At 45.4% G+C, this 21,597-nt stretch overlaps 1 protein-coding gene across 2 annotated transcripts in view; it reads right to left on the bottom strand.

Moving 5' to 3' along the window:
* Positions 1 to 403: 403 nt before the first annotated feature.
* The window catches only part of DCAF5 (DDB1 and CUL4 associated factor 5), a 139,769-nt gene continuing 118,575 nt past the window's right edge, over positions 404 to 21,597 (bottom strand). For both annotated transcript variants that reach the window (XM_066387980.1, XM_066387981.1), the window contains exons 8-9: positions 12,182 to 12,309; positions 404 to 5,057 (exon numbers count right to left, since the gene is read on the bottom strand). In XM_066387980.1, the coding sequence (XP_066244077.1) occupies positions 3,297 to 5,057; positions 12,182 to 12,309 (1,889 nt within the window). In that variant the 3' untranslated portion in view covers positions 404 to 3,296. The remainder of the gene's footprint in view (positions 5,058 to 12,181; positions 12,310 to 21,597) is intronic.

Here is a 21,597-nt window from a genome sequence, read left to right as displayed (position 1 = left end):
GGATTAAACTGGCAACCTTGGCACTTCAGGACGCTCAAACCAACTGAGCCATCTGGCCAGGGCTCAGAGAACACTTTGTGGGCTGTGTGTAATGTTGCTTCCCTGATTCCCTCAGTTCCAAACCAACAAAATGGTCAATTCCAGGATTTCACTATCCTGAGTTCATCTAAGCCTGGTAAAGGAGAACAAGTAGATATCTCCGCCTACCCTATATTTTGCTGTCCAGGTGTGACCTTTGTCCTAATACCTAAAAGTGACAGTGACCATTGGGCAAGTGTTTCTTCTGGTCTTCAGGGTAGTGTTAAATCAAGTTTCCAACTATGCGAGAATTAAAACAGACAAGAAATGAAGAAGGGGTGTTTAAGCAACCAAGTCTTCCCTGGCAGAGAAGAGGAAGCCGTGAGAAGTGAACAACAGGTTTATTTGCGTACACACAGGAGAAGAGCTAGCAGAGCTGGGAGAGAGGGGGGCTGTGAGGAGGTAAGGCTTCAGCAGAGGAATGCCCCTTGACAAACAAGGGACTCCCGGCTTCGTAAATCAAGCACAGTAGCAACCTTCGTTTGCCCCAGGCCAGCTACTCACTTAATTCCTTTACCTGCTGTCCTAAAGACATAGGAATCACTTAGAAAACCAGGTGGAAAATAAAGTGGAGAGAAATGGTTTTATATACCTGGACCAGCCACTTAAACTTTTATGTACAGGATGTAGAAAAAAAACCCAAAAGGCACTTTTGAAGAGCTCTTCATCTAATCAGTGCCATCATTCTGCTAGTCAAATACCTATCATGGAACAATCTGGGGATTAAATGTGCCTCCAGAGTCGGGGCCTCAATTCTATATGGGTTTAGGCAAAGGAACCTGGAAGTAGGTCCTGCTAGGTTCCCAGGACCACAGTCACAGACAGGAGATTTCTGGAAATGAGGCTGGAGTAGCCACAGAGACAAGCATTCTCAGCCTGCTTCTACGGGTATCTCGTGGGGCCTATCTCCTGGCAAACTGAACCTGGGGTGCTAGGAAGTCTCTCCCAATATGAAAGGCATCCTTACTTAAAAAGGATCTTTCTTGGATACAAATGTTGAACCAGAATGAACTTTGACTTCTCTTTTGAATACTCAAATAAGATAAGGCTTTTAACATGAAAAGACCAAGTTCCCACATTTGGGAACAGTAACTATGAAGTGGCTGGTTCACAAGGAAACCTTAACTACTTCTTTATTCTCCAAGAAGATACTGAATTATCCTTAGAGAAGAAAAGGATATCTACTGATTAAATAAACCAAAGAGATTGAGTATGCTGACTAGGAAGGGGAAGAGAAACACACACTGAATGATTATATCTTTTTTGTATATAAAGGATTAAAAAATTCCAATTTAATAACTTTTGGAAAAAGCAAATGTAAAATGACTTGGGCTTATAAAACCAGAATTTACAATTATCTGTGAAGAGTCAAAGACAAATCATAAAACCATTTTGATTACAAATCCAAAGTAATTCTAATGGTTACAGAATCACTTTTCCCACTCTCCCAGTGAGATTACAGGTGTTAAATTGCAAGCATCTCTACTGCTACTCACACTCCTTCATCTCCTTCTCTCTTCTAAAGCAGTGTTTTCACACCCAAGTCACATCACACATACCAGGCACATCTTTCCTTTCACAACGTGTAGCAAGATTACATCTCCTTTTGGCTTCGATCAACAACACTCTTTATAAATAACCTCTCCTCCTCCAGTGCCGAAATCCATCCAAGTGTTTATCCTTCACAGGCCGTCTCCCTTGGTCCCAGTCCCAGCAGGAGAGGTCCTCCTCTAACAGGATCAGGGAGGCCACACCAGTCACACATGGGGTCCTCTCTATACCACTGCCGGTGGGGTACCTAGTTGTCTAGCACCTTTGTGCTCAAGAAAGTTATAGTGTTCTCCTCTCTCTCTTCCTCATTTCTTGCCAATATTCTCCTGTCTTTTCGTGACTTCTATGACAAGAGAGCTGGTCATTCCTAGTTATCCTGTCTTGCACATATTTCATTGATTACGAAGTGACCGTAACTACCATTGCAATGCTGACAATCTCTCGGCCTTTCCCCTCTCAATCTTTATCTACCTAAACAAAATGGAGTGGAGCCAGGAGTCTTAAACCAGTGACTCTTCTCTTTACATGCTCTGCCTCCTCTCAGACCTACTCAATAAGAATCCGTTACTTCAAGATGCTCACTGCTTTGCAGATCTAGTCAGAACACCACAGCCTCTGCCAACCACAAGCCTGAGGGAAGACGCCAGGCCCATCAATTCTCACCAGTCATTTTGGGTTGAATTAAATTAATATAGTACCACACTTGTTCTTTACTACACTTGTTAACACACATAACATCCACTGTAGTAGCTTGAGCACAGAGCTCTTGAGAGCTGTCTTTTCCCCTTCTTCAATATGCCTAGACGCCATCACAGGGGGCCAAGATAGCGCCTGCAGGCCTTTTGAATGCCTTTCAGAACTAAGTATCTAACTGGTTAAAGTGTTACCCACAACTAGTTAAATTTTATGGCCTCCGTACAGTATGTGTTGTAACATCGCTCCATTTGCAATCAGTGAAATTTATTAGGGATCTATGTTCTCTTGAATCTCATCTTAAGTGCTAACCTCTCATTAGCATGAAAAATGCTCCACTTTTAGTACATTTATGTTAAATGTTCAATGCCGAAGTGCTACTACGAGAAAACATGGAAGATTTCTTTAAGAAAGGAACCATGCTTTCCTTCCCAGCACAGCCCATGGGCGGAAGGGCTGTTCTCATGCTCCTTCCAGTCTTTCCGCACAAATCTCTGCTCACTGGCAGAACAGCCTGGTTTAGCAGGTACTCATCGTTAAGACCAGAACACCTACAGCATGTAAACAAGGTGAGATGGCAAAAAGCACAGATCCACAGATCCTTCTCTAATGGAGAACTGAAGACGCAGTCTGAAACAATGAGCTCACGCGTGCCAGTGCACATACACAACAACTCAAATGTCTCAACGAGGGTTTATGTTAACAGAATCTGCACAGGAACACTATGCTGTTTTACTAGAAAGAGTCACTGGGATTTCCCCCCTTTCTTAACACAGCACAAGCCAAAGGCTAACTAAACATCAGACCCATTGTTGAATAGAAGGGAGCAGCATCAGACACAAAATTCAGGCCCTGGTTTTATGTGCCTTTAATACCTTTTTTTTTTTCTTTCCTCTTTGTTCACTAAACAGGATTAAAAAAATTTTTTTTTGTAAAGCTCCTTTTTGTAGCTTTTTGTTTTCCCTTTGTATTTATCATGTTTTTAATTTCTTCTCTGAGGAGGAATTCTCTGAATCCGGATCTTCCAATTCACCTCGGCGCCTTTTGCGGCCACTGTGGCCGTGCGTGGCCCTGCTGCTGCCTACGCCTGGGGGGTCAGCGGGGTCCTCTCTCGTTCCAGCACTGGGGCTCTCACAGGCCATTTCAGACCCACAACAATCTTTGTGTAGGAGTGTCCCTGTCAGGGACAAGTTATGGTCAGTGTCTGAGCGTCCTGGGGAAGAGCAGGCCACTGCTTCCAGTTCCCCAAAGTTCTGTCCATTGTTGTGGGGGTGAGGGAGCCGGGGGTGTAAACGTCCATTGTTGTGGTTGGCACAGATGGTTTCGAGGCCCCTCTCTTCACTGTCATCAGACTGGGTCCTGGGACAGTTGTCAGACTCACTGTTGAGAGTGGAGCCAGATGCCTTGGGGACAGGAGGAGAGGGTGGCTCCTCAGCCCGGCTGCTCATGGCCTTGCTCAGAGCCTTTCCATTGAGCTTCTTCGTTTCAAAAGAGTATTCTACAGAGCTACCATTGTTAGTGTCCTGAGAGGTGTCCTCTGGTGCCTCTGCCCAAGAGTGGCCGCTGTGCTCGTGGCCCGAGGCAATGCTGGGGTATCTAGCAGAAGTCTCTTCTTTTAAAGCATCCTTGCTGCGGCCTTCAGGGGACAGGTCCTGGTTCCTCTGGGCTGCTGCGTTTAGACAGGCTTCCTTACTGGAGGAAGGGGCTGGGCTGTCCTTACAGCTGGTTCCCGCTCTCCCTTCATCCGCTTCCCCAGACACCAGGGAGCTCTCTCCATCTTTATTTGAGTAGGAGATATAGGAGTAGCGGAGCCACTTGTAAGCTTTATAAATCTTCCGCTCAACTGACTCTATGTCCGAAGTTGGTGATGCCCGGCTTGGCTGAACCTCCAGGGCGGAAGCGCTCCGCTCAGGGGAGGAGGTGGGGGAGGAAGAGAGGTCGTCCACTTTGATCTGGGGATAGTCATAGTTGTCTTCCCCAATGTAGGTGTTGGCGGGCTTGGGCGGGACACTGGGCCTCTCTTCTCGGGGCGTCTTTTGTCGGCGCCGCATGGCATTCCGCTGGCGGGTGGATGCTCGGCGCTCATTCAGCTCCTCCTCATCCTCGGAGCTGCTGGAGCTGCTAGAGCTGCTGGACTCATCTTCGGGGCTGGGAGACCGTGGCCGGGGGAAGAGATCGGTGTCCAGTTCAACCTCACAGGCATTTTCTTCAGAATCGGACTCGTTGGAAAGTGCCAGGAGGCGTTTGTCCTGGTAGCGCCGCAGAGCTGACAGGCGCTGCTGGCGAGAAGCTGCGTCCTCGCAAGTGGGTGGTGGCGGAGTGGCGGCCACTGTGTTTGTGGTGGTGACCCGGAGGGGGCCCAGGTGGAAGGCGCTGTCCGCAGACTCATCCACTGTGGGTGGGGGGGAGCGGGGCAGCGAGGCCGAGGACTCAGAGTCCGTATAGCCCGAGCGCTCGCTGACCCCTGCGTGTAGCTGGAGGATGGTGCTCTCACTCAGGTCGCTGTCTGAATCAGAGCTCCAGCCCTCGATCTCACGGCGCACCAGGGAGTCAAAGAAGGCCATCATCCGGGGGTCTTCCTGTACAGACTGGTTGGCGTAGTCATGCGACAGGCCACTCCCACTGTTCAGCACAAGGCTGATGTACTCCTCATGGGTGTAGAGGCAGCGGGAATCATCCTCAATCCGACCGTCCAGGTCTCCGGTACACCCTGGCTGCTTGTATGGGCTCCAGATCTGCACAGAAAGGGAAATCAAGACCAACAGGGCTGATTGGAAAGTGCTGTAAAGCTGATGATGATAAAGAACACCAAGGCAGAGCTTCCCCAGGCACTTCCTATCATTTAGGCAGGACTTGCCAACCAACTTTAAAACATACATTCTTTATCAGACTGGATTATTTTGGGCACATATAAAAACCGAGGCGTCTATAGTCAGATGTGGGAAAAAGCACGGTCTAGGCCTTATCGTTAGTCAGGAGACCTCAGTCCTATCTCTAGGCCCGGGATAACCACACACCATCTCCCCCACAATCCGCCTGCCCTTTTAACTTCCTCTATTAGTGATGTGGAAAGTATAAAATTTCAGAGGATAGATGAGGATTTCAAGATTGACCAATGTGTTCAAAACTCTCAGAAGACTGAAGCTGTGCACAGAGAGGCACCACTTTGCCGACGTGAAAACAGACCCAGCAGTCAGTTCTCCGCAGCAGTTAATATTTCAGCCTATAACTCACTTCTCTCCAACTGCAACATTTCTATTTTTAACTAATGGGAATTGCTTACTGGAGCTTGATGAGAATAGCCAACTGCCTACACTGCAGTTCCCTCTTGGACATGCAAGCATCAGTTACCCAGGGAACTGGGTTCTCTTAACTAGGGAGCTGCTGGTTTGCTCCCCAACTCTTCTGTGACTGCAGGAATAGGTAGGATACCCCTACCTCCACCCAAGACTGTAGGCCCATCCCTTAACACTTTTCCATTCCATGGTCAGAAATGTGGGTTCCCCTGATTGATCAATGCCACCCCATTAAAATTAAAAAGAAAAAAAGAAAAAATAGAAGAAAAAAAAAGAAATGTGGGCTCATAGCCCAAATGTCACTGAACTAGGATTCAAACTCAGGTCTGTCTGAATGCAAAGGCCCAACTTTGTAAGTTGAATAAATAAGTTAAGCAAAAATCAAGTTCAAGGTAATTAAGTTGTCATTGCAAATGAGAACGATTACCTTCACCTGAATGCCAGCCTGGTCCACAGAGCAGCACAAAGAAGCTTGGTTGTATTAGCCGGTAGCCATGGCAACTCAGATGAAATTCCAGGCAATTTTCTTGCCTGACAGGCTGGTGTCTATCTTTAGATGGCACCCAACCCAGAAAACTGGCTCCTCATTCCCTATCCTCTAAAGACAATGGCTGGCTCCATTTCCCCAAAGCTATCCAAGGACAAATTCGCCTCCATGAATTTCCTGAAGCCTGTTCCCTCCACGCTTTCACTTCAACTCCTGGTTGGTAGCGCCTCTTTGGAGGATCCCCCGTTCAAGAGGGGCTGAAGAAACCTTCCAGGTTGGTTCTCCACCAATTCCCAACTCACATTCATCCCTCCTTCAACTCTGTTCCCTGCCCACAACTACTCCGTTGTTCTCCCCTCTCCAGCTTCACAGTCTCACCCAGGGGAGTTTACTGCAGTGGTTGTCAAACTTTGGAGGGCACAAGAATGACCTAAAGAATAATTTCAACATTGACATCTCAGCCCCACCCACCCTTAGAGATTTTGATTCAATAAATCACGGGTAGGGATCAGGGTTCTGCATTCTTTTTTTTTTTTTTTAATTTTTTTTTTTTTAGTTTATTCATTTTTAGACAGAAGAGAGAGAGGAGAGAAAGAGACAGGGGGGAGGAGCTGGAAGCATCAACTCCCATATGTGCCTTGACCAGGCAAGCCCAGGGTTTCGAACCGGCGACTTCAGCATTTCCAGGTCGACGCTTTATCCACTGTGCCACCACAGGTCAGGCCAGGGTTCTGCATTCTTAACAAGCATTCATGGAATGAGTAAGTGAACCAACTTTTAAGAAACACTAGAATATAGCTAGTAAAAAGTAAGTAGCAGAAAATAATGGGTTTGTCTAAAGAGAGTCACAAATTCTTTGAGACTCAATGTTTGAGAAACATTAAAACACAGCCTTCAGCAACGGGCACAAGCTGTAATGTACCTCTTAGAATAGACGCCTGAAAGAAGTTCGAGGGCAACGAACACGAGAAACACCACGAGTGCTAGTGGCAGAGCTACGGAATAGCGTTATGACGACCTCCACTTATGGAAGCGCTGAGCTGCCAAGCACTGAGCCAAGTGCTTCGTGGGGATTCATTCATTCAAAGTGACTACAGAAATGGGGGCAGGGTCCTAAAGGCAGCGCCCTTAGATGTTTTGTGGTCTTAGTCTGTATTCTGGGCCAAATCTCTCACTGCCCCAGTTTAAAAATGGTAAAATGTTCCTAACCATGTGGTTTAACATGAAGCTAAGTCTATATGTACTTCACAGAACTCAGAATTTGTTAACAAAAGTACAAAATATTAATGGCAAGATGCTGGTCTAACTATCCAACAAACTAGTTTCTAGGTTCTAATCTACTATCCAGGGCCCTATGTCTTCACTTCAGGAATGAAAACTATTACACTGAAAGTCAGCTTTTATTTGGACTCTGGGATATATTAAGCTGAGGTAGACTTTCATTCCTGAAGCTTGGAGTAATGGAACAAAATGCTGGATCAGGAGGCAGGAGACTTGAGTGTGGGTTCCCACTTGGCTCCTAGTTAGCTGGTGACCCTGGGTGAAGCTCAGCTCCCTCATCTAAGCAGTGGATAGATGACAGTTATCCAATATGAAGATTCATAGCAAAACAAAACCCATCATAAACAGCCAGTCTTCTAGCCTCAAGAGATCTGCAGCACAGAACTGCAGGAGCAGGCAGAACAGGTCGGCACCCCAGCCTCACCACTTTATATAGCCCTGGGCAAATGACTTCACCCTGGAAAGTTTCTTTTCTCATCTGTAGAAATGAGGATCATATCCATAGTCCATACCAAAGCACCAAAAAATGTGGTGCTTTCTCTTTCATTTAGTGGCTGAATACCTCAATCAGCAAGTTTTGGACACATCCTCCAAGAGACTTTTTAACACTAGAAGTACCGATGGTCCCTATTATCCTGGTCTTCCCTCACCCATAAAATATCTATTTAAAGCATTTGTAAACTTCCTTCCTTCCTTCTTTTGTTTTTGAGAGAGAGAGAGAGAGAGAGAGAGAGAGAGAGAGGAAGGGAGAGAGATAAGAAGCATCAACTCTGCCTGGCCGGTAGTGGTGCAGTGAATATAGTGTTGACCTGGGATGCTGAAGTCCCAGGTTCAAAATGTTGAGGTTGCCAGCTTGAGCACAGGCTCATCCATCTTAAGTGTGGGATCATCAACATGATCCCACAGTTGCTGGCTTGAGCCCAAAGGTCGCTGGCTTGAAGCCCAATGTGGCTGCTTTGAGCAAGGGGTCACAAGCTAGGCTGGAATCCCCCCCCCCCCCCCGTCAAGGCACATATAAGAAGCAATCAATGAACAACTAAAGCGATGCAACCATGAGTTGATGCTTCTTCTTCTTCTTTTTTTTTTTTTTTGAGAGAGAGAGAGAAGCATCAACTCGTAGTTGCGTCACTTTAGTTGTTCATTGATTGCTTCTCATATGTACTTTGATAGGGGAGAGCACTTGAACCGAGCCAGTGACCTTGGGCTTCAAGCCAGCAACTAGGAGATCATGTTGATTATCCCGCGCTCAAGCTCAATGAACCTGTGCTCAAGCTGGCAACATAGGGGTTTCCTAGGTCAATGCTCTATCCACTGCGCCATTACCAGTCAGGCATTTTTTTTGAAATTGTTTATTTCTTTACAGTAAAAGTCAACAACTCAGAAGTGAAGCCATGAAAATACAACTTCCTGTCATATATTAAATGTAACTAGCCATGCCTCCTTATAGGGCAAGGTTAATGAGAAAAGGAAGAGGGATGAACAGCTGTCCCTCCAAGCCCAGTGAAAAGTTTAGCTCAAGAGGCTGCTGAGGAAAAGGATACATTTCAGTTCTTATTCAAATATCATCATAATGGAAAGCAATTAAGTAACAATGTTCTGACCTACACAGTGACCATGGCATGCTTGAGGCAGCAGCTCTAAGTCTCTCTTCTCTTCTCCCACTATTATACTAAATTTAGAAATTTGTCCATCTATCAAGAAAAACTACACAGATAAGGACCTCAATTGCTACTCAAGGGTTCTCCACATTCTGTAATCTGGCTTCTATAACAGTGTGGGCCTACCTCTGGCCTACCTTCCCAGCCTTGTACCTTAGCCGCCTTCTTGTGCTCCTCACTTTAGCCAAACACAATCATTTTGGCCAAAACAGGTCCTACACTTTGCTGCTTCTGAGCATTTATTCATAAGCATAATATTTGGAACACAGTAGGTGATCAATAAATATCTGTTGATTCAATGACATGATATCCATTCCCCTATTTAGAATGTTCTTCCAATATTACTCCTCCCCTCCCTTTTGCAGCCTTAGTTCTTCAAAATCTAGTTCAAATACATACACTGAGATTACCCCAGATGGGGGAAAAATCTCTCTCCTCCCACAGCACTTTTTAAATACCTCTTGTACACCTATTGCATTTTCCATTATCTTTATTTCTTGTCTCTCCTACCAAGTCATCAATTCTGAGGGGGACCTGCATTACCTTTCTTTACCTTTGTGTTCCGCGTATGGCTTAGCACAATCGGCACACAATAGTTATAGCACATATAGGGTGAATAAATAAATATTGGTTTGTGAGAAAAAACTGTATTTGCCCCATCTTGTCCTCACTTCTGTTTAACTACAAAATGAACACCCTCCTTTGCTACCTGTGGGCATTTGGGGGGATAGAAAACCTGTTATGGGTGAGAAAAGGCTGACCCTGACAATGGGGACTCTTCTCCTCTGGGCTCGAAAGGTAGCAGTAAAGGACAAGACAGGGAGAAGGTGGGATAGAGTGGAGAGAGAAGCAGAGAGAGAAAAGCAGGCATCAGGCTGGACTAGAATGTGGTGGGATGATGTTCTCTGAGCCACTGATCCTCTAAGAAATAGCAAGTAGGAAAGTGACATTTATCAGAATAGTCAGAAATTGTCAGGCACAGGTAAGTCACAGGCTCTCCTGTGAGCACCCTTATTTGACAGATGGGAGGCGGACTCTAAGAGCTGCTGAGGGTACCAGCTGTCCTCACTTAAGGTTTCAGATGGCTAAACGTACTTCCTGCTGGGACAGGATTCAGACTCCACTGGAACCTGGAAGCAGCGAGCTCCATAGTTCAGTCTGGATAACCTCAGAGAGAAAACATTTTCTTCCCTTTCTCTCTGAGAACTTGGCTAGTTTCCAACCTATGATCTTTAGGGTAAGGACTCCAGTTGACTAAACAGTAATTGGGGAGACTCAGCACAGAAACATCCCAGAGTGCATAGTCAGGCAGGAATCTTTCTTTTAAAGGAGATGATGCCCAAGCAAAGCTCTCTGAGAAAGAGAATGATGTCAACAGTCCAGGAGAGGACATGTTACCATGCCAACCCATTAGTCATAGGCCAAAGGAGAAGGGAAAGTAATGCAAGGGACAAGGCCAATTCAATGACTGCCCAAGTGAAGTACTACTGAGATGATCAAATCCGGCAGGAACATCAGGCTGCCTGCTTGCTGCCTTCCCACTAGTATGGTGAGTATGGCAGCGCCCGGGGAAGAACAAAGAACAGGGTTCTTTCTTAGCTTTACCACTAATTAGCTGTGTAATTAACCCCAGACAGTTAAGTGGCAACATAAATATCATCATCTGTAAAAGGAAAAAGTTAGTAAAAATGATCTCTAAATCCTGTGTTAGCCCCAGGGGGAAATGTGGGTAATCATGAAAGTCATGGGACCAACAAAATCTAAATACAGGAAGCTGGAGTCAGGACAAACAAGCATACTGACCCGCACTCCAACAGTATATTTCTGATAGCTTCCCCTGCCTCAGATACAACTTGGTTTAACTCTGGATTTTTTTTAAAGAATAAAAAACTATGAAAACTACCAAATCATCACAAACCAATTTTTACTTCCCCCCTGAAACTTCCCTCAGGTTTTCAAGGCCATTTTAAGGGGAGAGGAGAGGAGTTTTAACTTTCTAGGGTGGAATATCATCAATCTTTACTTAAAAGTTATCACAGGGTCCTCAAGAATTCACCATTTGAAAAAAAGAATTTATAATTTGCTCCAAACCCTCAGTTTCAGATGTTGGAAAAGGGTTACTAACAGCTGGAATTTGAGTGATGGGCAAGGAACCATCTTTCTGTGGATACAAGCCAGGCTGGGTCTCTCGGTGGTAGGCTCTAAAAATATTTCTTGGCAGGTTAAGTTCATTTAGTTGATGTGCAATTGATGCAGGTGTTTGGCCTCAATGGCAACCACAGTGGGTTTTGATATGCCCTGAGACAACTTAGCTCTGATTCTGGCAGTCACTTAGTTATTCCTTGCCATAGTAGGATGGCAATTAATACAAAAAGGACAGTAAGTACTAAAGGATGATGGGTTTCTTAACCTCCAGATAAGCCTTAAAAAGCAGAATTCATCAGACTCAAGATCAAGGGCCACTGCAAATTAGGAGCATCCAGGTAGTGTCAGGTGTCAAAGTCTAGTGACTATTTTTAAAATAGTCCTGAGACATGGGGAGAAGGTTGTCTGACAACAGGGCAGAGAGACTGGAAGGTACTGGCCCTGAAGTGATGTGGCCGCAGTGAAGGAATGCCTGCAGCCACCACAAGCTGCAGGACGGTATTCCCTAGGCCCAGCTCTCTCTAGGTTTCAAAGATAGGAAGGTCAACCATTTCTGTTTCTGCAAGTTGCATAAAAGTATCTGCCAGAGTATATCATGTGTCCAAAAGAGAGACACTGCGCATTTGGTAAATTCACCTTTCTGACCACTAGGAAGTTACCTCCACCACTCAGCAGAAACAATTGCTCTGTGTCAACTGATCCTTTTTCAAAGGATCTTTACAAAAGCCTGTGAGTGTACAGCTTGTGAGTTAATACTGGTCAATATATTTGAATGACAATACATTTATTTCTCATTTAAAAAAATGATCCTAAAAGGAGGATTTTAAATCACATTTTAACATAAATTTTTCAATATTCTGTAATATGTCAAAATAATTGAGAATTTTTGATAGACCATTAGTATGTTTAGATATGGGGTCCTACATACATTGTTTTGGTTTCTTCCAACTGTAATAATTTCTCTAGAAGGACAGAAGGGGAAGGTGCCTCACCTTGATAATCTTTTCTACACCAGAAGAGCAGATCATGTAGGTGTGGGGGTTAAATCGGACCTGGTTAACAATAGACCGATGCCCTTTCAGCACCATGAAGGCTCCGTTGACCACCCTACCAATGCCACCTGGGAAGACAGAAGGAAACAAAAATCAAATGATGAAATGGATGAAAGTATACAGGCTCCAGTAATGGCAGGCAAACAGCTCTGAACTGGAGCTGAGATTTTTTTCTTAACTATTCTTTTTTTTTTAATTCATTTTAGAGGGGGGAGAGAGAGAGAGAGAGAAGGAGGGGAGGAGCAGGAAGCTTCAACTCCCATATGTGCCTTGACTGGGCAAGCCCAGGGTTTTGAACTGGTGACCTCAGTATTCCGGGTCGACGCTTTTATCCACTGCGCCACCACAGGTCAGGCTTCTTAACTATTCTTTACTAACAACCAGCAGAAAGTTTATTCTTACAGATAAAGTTGCTATGGAAAGAGGGAAGATGGAATATCTCTCAGCATATGTGTTCTTACCAAGAGCCTTTATTTAGCCTTTAAGTTTTGCCCACACCCACCCACTGTAATTCCATTGTCAATGAAGTTACAGCCACTTAAAACATTTCCCAAGTTTTTTATCCCCGAGACAGAATCCAAGTGTTACCTTAGAAAAGGCCAGTCATGAGCAAAATGAGACTGAACTGCTTGGGAACAGTTAGGCAGCTGAGCCAGGGACAAACAGAACCAGAAGCATATAATTACTTAAACGCACAAAAACATCTCTGGTCCACTTGCCCTCCATTTCTATGATGCAGATAGCAAACAAAACAAGCAAACATACAAAAACCACTAGGAAAATAGAGAAAATCTTTTTTATTTATTTTTTACTCTGACAGCAGGAAAGAACTAAGGATAAAGAGAGGAGCTTTGGCCCTGGCCGGTTGGCTCAGTGGTAGAGCTTCAGCCTGGCGTGCAGAAGTCCCGGGTTCGATACCCGGCCAGGGCACACAGGAGAAGCGCCCATCTGCTTCTCCACCCCTCCCCCTCTCCTTCCTCCCTGTTTCTCTCTTCCTCTCCCGCAGCCAAGGCTCCATTGGAGTAAAGATGGCCCGGGCGCTGGGGATGGCTCCATGGCCTCTGCCTCAGGCGCTAGACTGGCTCTGGTCACAACAGAGTGACACCCTGGATGGGCAGAGCATCGCCCCCTGGTGGGCGTGCCGGGTGGATCCCGTTCGGGCGCATGCGGGAGTCTGTCTGACTGCCTCCCCGTTTTCAGCTTCAGAAAAATACAAAAAAAAAAAAAAAAAAAAAAAAAAGGAGAGAGGAGCTTTGGGTCACTTTTATAATAATTAGAGCCCCAAGAATTGAGAATCTGAATTACAGAGTATGGACCTTAAAGACACCAGGTATGGACAAAAATTAAGGCCACCGAGAGACAGCTGTATTTTAAAGACCATCCTGTAGGTTTTCTTCTTCAATGACTGAGAAAAGTACCAGAAGCCTGGAACTTGCCACAGAGATGAAGATGTCATCATTTATGCACTTGGGATAATCTCAAAAGTTCAATTTCACTGGTAAGGGCATCACAGTCATGTACAACACATGCATCAAGTTTTGAACAAGCTCACTTCTGAGCAACCATCAAAAACAGCTCAGTCCATGTAGGCCGACCTGTGACCCTGGCAAACTGGCAAATATGATGCATTCAGACCCAGACAAGTGAGCGCTCACTTATTTAAGCACTAAATACCTTCTCAGTCCCTACCAGGAGCATGGCACCCCTGGGGAAAAAAATAGTTCTGGCTCCAGCTGCCACACCAGCACACTCCCTACTCCACCTTGTTCTAACATTCTTTCCAAGCATTTCTCATCTCAGTGTTTAGAAGGAATATGACAAGAACAAACATCCTTTCTCCAGAAATAATCTGGCTCTGGGGAAGTGTCTTCTGCTCTTGGCATCCTGACACAACTCCTCTTTTGCCTCATAGAAGCTATCTCTCCTCATTGCCATGAATATTTTTTTTTGTTGTTATTTTTTTTTTGTATTTTTTTGTATTTTTCTGAAGCTGGAAACGGGGAGAGACAGTCAGACAGACTCCCGCATGCGCCCGACCGGGATCCACCTGGCACGCCCACCAGGGGCGACGCTCTGCCCACCAGGGGCCTCGCTCTGCGGCGACCAGAGCCACTCTAGCACCTGAGGCAGAGGCCAAGGAGCCATCCCCAGCGCCCAGGCCATCTTTGCTCCAATGGAGCCCTGGCTGCAGGAGGGGAAGAGAGAGACAGAGAGGAAGGAGGGGGGGGGTGGAGAAGCAAATGGGCGCTTCTCCTATGTGCCCTGGCCAGGAATCGAACCCGGGTCCCCTGCACGCCAGGCCGACGCTCTACCGCTGAGCCAACCGGCCAGGGCCCATGAATATATATATATATTTTAAATTTATTGATTGATTTTAGAGAGAGGAAGGGAGGAAGGAGAATAGAGAGGGAGGAAAGGGGAAGGAGGGAGAGGAAGGAAGAGAGAAACATCAATTTGTTGTTCTACTTATTTATGCATTCATTGGTTGAATTTTATTATTTATTTATTTATTTATTTATTTATAGTGAGAGGAGGGGAGATAGACAGATTCCTGCATACGCCCTGACCAGATCCACTTGACAACCCCTATCTGAGGCTAATGCTTAAATTAACTGAGCTATCCTCAGTGCCTGAGGCCAACGCTCAGACCAACTAAGCTATCCTCAGTGCTTGGGGCTGACACTTGAACCATTTGAGCCACTGGCCATGAGAAGGGAAGAGAAAAAGAGGAAGAGAAGATGGTTGTTTCTTGTGTATGCCCTGACCAGAGATTGAACCCTGTACATTCGCATGGCAGGCTGATGCTCTATCCACTGAGCAAACCAGCCAGAGCTTCACTGGTTGATTTTTGTATGAGCCCTGACCAGAGATTGAACCTACATGATGCTCTAATCAATGGAGCTATCCAGTCAAGGTTGTAAATATCTTTTTATTTCATTTTTTGTGTGTGTGTGTGACAAAAAATGTCACACGCTTTTCTAGAGAAAGAGAGGGACAGATAGGGACAGACAGGAAGGGAGAGAGATGAGAAGCATCAATTCTTCATTGCGGCACCTTAGTTGTCCATTGACTGCTCTCTCATATGTGTCTTGACAGGAGATGCGGGGGCGGGGGGGGGGGGAGGGCTATAGCCGAGCAAGTGACCCTTTGCTCAAGCTAGCGACCTTTGGCTTAAGTCAGCAACCTTTGGGCTCAAGCCAGCAACCTTTGGGCTTCAAGCCAGTGACTATGGGGTCATGTCTATGATCCCATGCTCAAGCCAGCGACCCAGCGCTCAAGCTGGTGACCTTGGGGGTTCGAACCTGGGTCCTCCATGTCCCCGTTCGACACTCTACCCACTGTGCCACTGCCAGGCCAGGCTTTACTTCATTGTTTGTTTGTATGTATGTATGTATGTATGTATTTATTATTATTATTATTTTTACAGAGACAGAGAGTAAGAGACAGGGACAAACAGGAATGGAGAGATGAGAAGCATCAATCATTAGTTTTTCATTGCATATTGTGACACCTTAGTTGTTCATTGATTGCTTTCTCATATGTGCCTTGACCATGGGCCTTCAGCAGACCAAGTAACTCCTTGCTCAAGCCAGTGACCTTGGGTCCAAGCTGGCAAGCTTTTGCTCAAACCAGATGAGCCTGCGCTCAAGCTGGCGACCTCGGGGTCCCGAACCTGGGTCCTCGGCATCCCAGTCCGATGCTCTATCCACTGCGCCACCACCTGGTCAGGCTATTTATTATTTTTTTTTAGTGTGGAAGGGAGACAGACAGGAAGGGAGAGAGGATAGAAGCATCAACTCATAGTTGCGGCACCTTAGTTGTTTGATTGCTTTCTCATACTTGCCTTGACTGGGGGGACTCCAGCCAAGCCAGTGACCCCTTGTTCAAGCCAGTAACTTTTAGGCTGAAGCCAGCGACCATGGGATCATATCTGTGATCCCACATTTAAGCCGGCGACCCCATGTTCTAGGTGAGGCTGCCCTCAAGCTGGATGAGCCCACACTTAAGCCAGTGACCTCGGGGGTTCCAAACTTGGGATCTCAGCATCCCAAGTTGACACTCTATCCACTGTGCCACCACCAGTCAGGCTGTAAATATCTTCTTATATAATAGCAAGGTTTCAGACTGTACCAATTTATTCCTTGGCAGTGCCAATTTAGTTACTATGAGGTGCTTACTGTACTTGATGGGTAACAAAAATGTCCTTTGCCTAATTTTCCTCCCCCTATTTGAGATTCCTAATATGTGAATTATCCAAAATGGTAATACATTTATTTTTTTGTTTTTTTTAAAATTCATTTTAGAGAGGAGAGAGACAGAGAGAGAGAGAGAGAGAGAGAGAGAGAGAAAGGGGGGAGGAACAGGAAGCATCAATTTCTATATGTGCCTTGACCAGTCAAGTGCAGGGTTTCAAACCAGCAACTTCAGCATTCCAGGTCGACACTTTATCCACCGCGCCACCAAAGGTCAGGCGAAGATGGATAATACATTTAAAGCTATTCATATCTTGGCCCAACACTGTTTGCTAATAAACCATAAAGGAAAAGAGTGAGTGACTAAAACATAGAGCTGGTGTGTTTTATTTAGAAAAACAGGATCATGGACTGACCTGTGGTGGCGCAGTGGATAAAGCGTCGACCTAGAACACTGAGGTCACTGGTTTGAAATCCCTGGCTTGCCTGGTCAAGGCACATGTGGGAGTTGATGCTTCCTGCTCCTCCAGCTCCTTCTCTTTCTCTCTCTCTCTCCCCTCCCCCTTTTTCTCTCTCCCTTTCCTCTCTCTGAAATGAATACATTTTAAAAAAAAAGAAAACAGGAAAAGTTAAGTACCAAGGTAGAATGCCAAAACAGAATCCCCTAGGCTGCCCGAGTGCTCTGCGCTCCTATGTCGGAGTGCCAGGAGGGAACGGGAGCCTGAGCCTACTCAAAGTCAAAGGGATCCATGGGAACCTAAAACATCATCTCAATACAGCAATCTCACACCACCAAGGAGTTCCTTCAGGTCTATTTCTGTTCTTGAGATTGATTCAACAAATAGCATTCCTGTTCATGGTCTCGTCTGCATTCTACATTTTCCAACATCTTCCTCCTAGCTGTACCTTTACTGTCGCCGGCAGAGAAACTTGGAGTTAAACCTAATATCAATCTATTGTTTAATCCTATTGCCTCAAAAAAAAAAAGGAATTTAGTGACTCAGAGAATTTAAGGGACTTCTTTCAAGTCATATAGCTAGTAAATGGCAGAGCCAGGATTTGAACCAGAGTCTGTTTGGCTGTAATGCCTTCTATCCTTTCCACCATACTGGTAGCCTTTAAGGAATGAAAGGGTTTGTATAGGAACAAAGTCAGAAGCTCATAACTGATTTCTAAACCTTTCTGGCATAATTGATTTCTAAATCTTTATCATATAGGTTGGTTTGCTTCTTTTTTTCTTTTTTTTTTTTTTTTTTACAGGGACAGAGAGAGAGTCAGAGAGAGGGATAGACAGGGACAGACAGACAGGAACGAAGAGAGATGAGTAGTTGTTCATTGATTGCTTTCTCATATGTGCCTTGACCGTGGGCCTTCAGCAGGCTGAGTAACCCCTTGCTAGAGCCAGAGACCTTGGGTCCAAGTTGGTGAGCTTTGCTCAAACCAGATGAGCCCACGCTCAAGCTGGTGACCTCGAGGTCTCGAACCTGGGTCCTCCGCATTCCAGTCTGATGCTCTATCCACTGCGCCACCGCCTGGTCAGGCTGGTTTGCTTCTTAAGTCTTAAATTTAAATGGGATAAGAATCTATTCAAAGGTATCCTGAGTGTAAGCTCTACAGCAGGGGTCCCCAAACTACAGCCTGCGGGCCGCATGCGGCCCCCTGAGGCCATTTATCCGGCTCCCACCGCAATTCCGGAAGGGGCACCTCTTTCATTGGTGGTCGGTAAGAGGAGCATAGTTCCCATTGAAATACTGGTCAGTTTGTTGATTTAAATTTACTTGTTCTTTATTTTAAATATTGTATTTATTCTCATTTTGTTTTTTTACTTTAAAATAAGATATGTGCAGTGTGCATAGAGATTTGTTCATAGTTTTTTTTATAGTCTGGCCCTCCAACGGTCTGAGGGACAGTGAACTGGCCACCTGTGTAAAAAGTTTGGGGACCCCTGCTCTACAGTATCAACACAGGACATTTCAACACATTAACACTGAACAGACCATGAGAGTAGAACTGGATCTCCTGCATACCTAGAACCTGGGCCACACTACCTAAACTAAGGCAGGTTCTCAGCAAGTACTTGAATGGATAGTGTTTCAGGAGAGGGCAATTCTAGAGTAAGTACCACTAAAGGAAGACAGATAGAGGGTATCATGTCTTAAAAGAATCAGCTACAACAGAACTAAAGTTTAACAACCAAACCAATCTTTCTGTCAATTTCAGTAACTTTCCGATCTGAAGAATAAGTGAAGAGTATCAATGCTTGAAAATTGCAGACCATGGGAAGACTGTTTCTATTGCTCTTTCGTGCACTGTGACCTCATCTGGTTTCTCTTCTTGGTAGCAATTTTAATGAGGTCTTTTCTCCTTCTTCCCACTCACACTGGTACCTAGGAAATCTGAAGAGGAAGCCAAAAGAGCCAAGAGACTAACAGTGTAAACAGGTACAGGAAGAATTATTGCTTCCATTTGCTTAAGGTAACCAAGGCTATGTCCACAGAATAATAGCAATACAAGGGCTACAGAGAGGTTCTCTATAGTTCCTTTCCTGGTTTCCATGTTTCAAAAGATTCAGTACAGCTGTTACTACTGTTCAGTTTACCTACAATGACTTTTAGAGAATAAACTTTTATCAGTCCTGGAGATCTGAGTTATTCAGATAGATAGATTTCTTTAGTCTGAAATGGCTAAAGTCAAAATGTCAGTATCACTAAAAACTAAGGGTTTCCTCTTCTCTATTACCTAGCCAGACCCTGTCCATCAATACAAGGATTAAGTTGGAAAGAGTCAGGCAGGGATTATTTCTTCCAAGAACCACATAACCTATATACTCCCTTCAGGGTCATCTCTAAGACTGTAGGTCTGAACCTGGTGAGGATCAACCTCATTCCATGGTTACTGAATAAAGTCATGCCTAATCACTAATAATGGGTACCAATGAATAAAATAGCACAAAACCCAGGAAATAAATTCCTTACTCATCCTTGAGCTGTCATTTATTTATACAGTACAAAACAACAGTCATTTCTCTGGACCATTTGTTCGGCCAGCTTGTCCAAACATGTTAGCTCCACTTTGTAGGTTTCTTTAATAAGTCAAGGCCAAAGTTCCCTTATCTCCATCTTTCCTTGGTTCAGAAGGGATGCTATGAAGGTGAGGAAGGCTATACATCACTTAATCTACTCTAATACAAAACCTCAGAAAAGAAAATTATTAGGCCACCCAGTATCAGTGACTCACTCACTACCTTAGAGGGATCTCAGGAAACACAAAGGACTCAGAGAAAACCCCTTGTTCAGAACTCTGAAAACAACTTTTCTAAAATGCCAAGGCCAGATGTTTTCCCAGAGAAGAGGTTAATCGTACAGGTCCTTATTTTCCTCCCCTTCTTTACCTACAGGGTATGCTTCTCTTTTCTTTTCTTTTCTTTTTTTTTTTTTTTCATTTTTCTGAAGCTGGAAACAGGGAGAGACAGTCAGACAGACTCCCGCATGCGCCCGACCGGGATCCACCCGGCACGCCCACCAGGGGCAACGCTCTGCCCACCAGGGGGCGATGCTCTGCCCATCCTGGGCGTCGCCATGTTGCGACCAGAGCCACTCTAGCGCCTGAGGCAGAGGCCACAGAGCCATCCCCAGCGCCCGGGCCATCTTTGCTCCAATGGAGCCTTGGCTGCGGGAGGGGAAGAGAGAGACAGAGAGGAAGGAGAGGTGGAGGGGTGGAGAAGCAAATGGGCGCTTCTCCTGTGTGCCCTGGCCGGGAATCGAACCCGGGTCCTCCGCACGCTAGGCCGATGCTCTACCGCTGAGCCAACCGGCCAGGGCCTGTTTCTCTTTTCATAACATTCAGCCAGACATTTGTCCCCTCAGGCCCCTCAAGGTTCAGGACACCACTTTCATTTCTTGCCAACTTGTTACTTCTGTTTTTCTTCATTGAATTGGCTTAGCCTGACCAGTGGTGGTGCAGTGGAAAGAGCATAGACCTGGAACGCTGAGGTTCCAGGTTCAAAACCCTGAGGTCGCCAGCTTGAGCACAGGATCATCAACATGATCCCATGGTCGCTGGCTTGAGCCCAAAGGTTGCTGGCTTGAACAAGGGGCCACTGGCTCAGCTGGAGACCCCAGGTCAAGGCATGTATGAGAAACTACCAATGAACAACTATAAGTGCCACAACTCCAAGTTGATGCTTCTCATCTCTCTCCACTCCAGTCTCTCTTTTTCTTAAAAAAAAAAAAAAAAAAAAATTGCCTGACCACGTGGTGGCACAGTGGATAGAGTGTCAGACTGGAATGCGGAGGACCAAGGTTCGAGACCCTGAGGTCGCCAGTTTGAGCGTGGGCTCATCTGGTTTGAGCAAAGCTCACCAGCTTGGACCCAAGGTCACTGGCTTGAACAAGGGGTTACTTGGTCTGCTGAAGGCCCACGGTCAAGGCACATATGAGAAAGCAATCAATGAACAACTAAGGTGTTGCAATGAAAAACTAATGATTGATGCTTCTCATCTCTCTCCGTTCCTGTCTGTCTGTCCCTATCTATCCCTCTCTCTGACTCTGTCTGTCTCTGTAAAAAAAAAAAAAAAAAATTGCTTCAATAAAGTCCTCCAATAATGATGACTATGGCTTCAACTCAAAAGCTAAAAACAACCTGATCAAGATTTCTTGATGCCTTGGTCTAACAGCAATTTATCAATTATGCTATGAAGTGGTCCTCGGGACACTATTCCCCATCCCCCCCAACATAATCTATCAGCAAACCCTTTTGGTTCTGCCTTCAAAGTATATCTAGACTCCAACCCTTATTTCCTTGGTTCAAGCCACCATATTATACGACACTCCTGCTAGTTCTCTTCATTTCTAGGCAGGCCCATTCCTGTTGTTTATCCTCAACTCAGTAGCTGTAGTGATGCTGTTAAAATAAGTCAGATCATATCACCCCTCTGCTCAGAATTCTCTAATGGCTCTCCCTTTCACTGACAGTAAGACCCTTTAAGACTAGACACCCCTGTGCCCCACTTACCTTTATGACTTCAACCCCTATTACTCTTCCCCTCCTTCCCTCTGCCGCAACACATTGATTTCCTTGCTGTTTCTTATACACACCAGGCATATTTTTACTTAGAACCTTTGCACTGGTTTTACCTGAAATGTCCTTCCCTCAGATTTAGGG

Source organism: Saccopteryx leptura, chromosome 6 (assembly GCF_036850995.1).
Source record: "Saccopteryx leptura isolate mSacLep1 chromosome 6, mSacLep1_pri_phased_curated, whole genome shotgun sequence".
Taxonomy (NCBI): Eukaryota; Metazoa; Chordata; class Mammalia; order Chiroptera; family Emballonuridae; genus Saccopteryx; species Saccopteryx leptura.
This window is presented reverse-complemented; position numbering and strand designations above follow the sequence as displayed.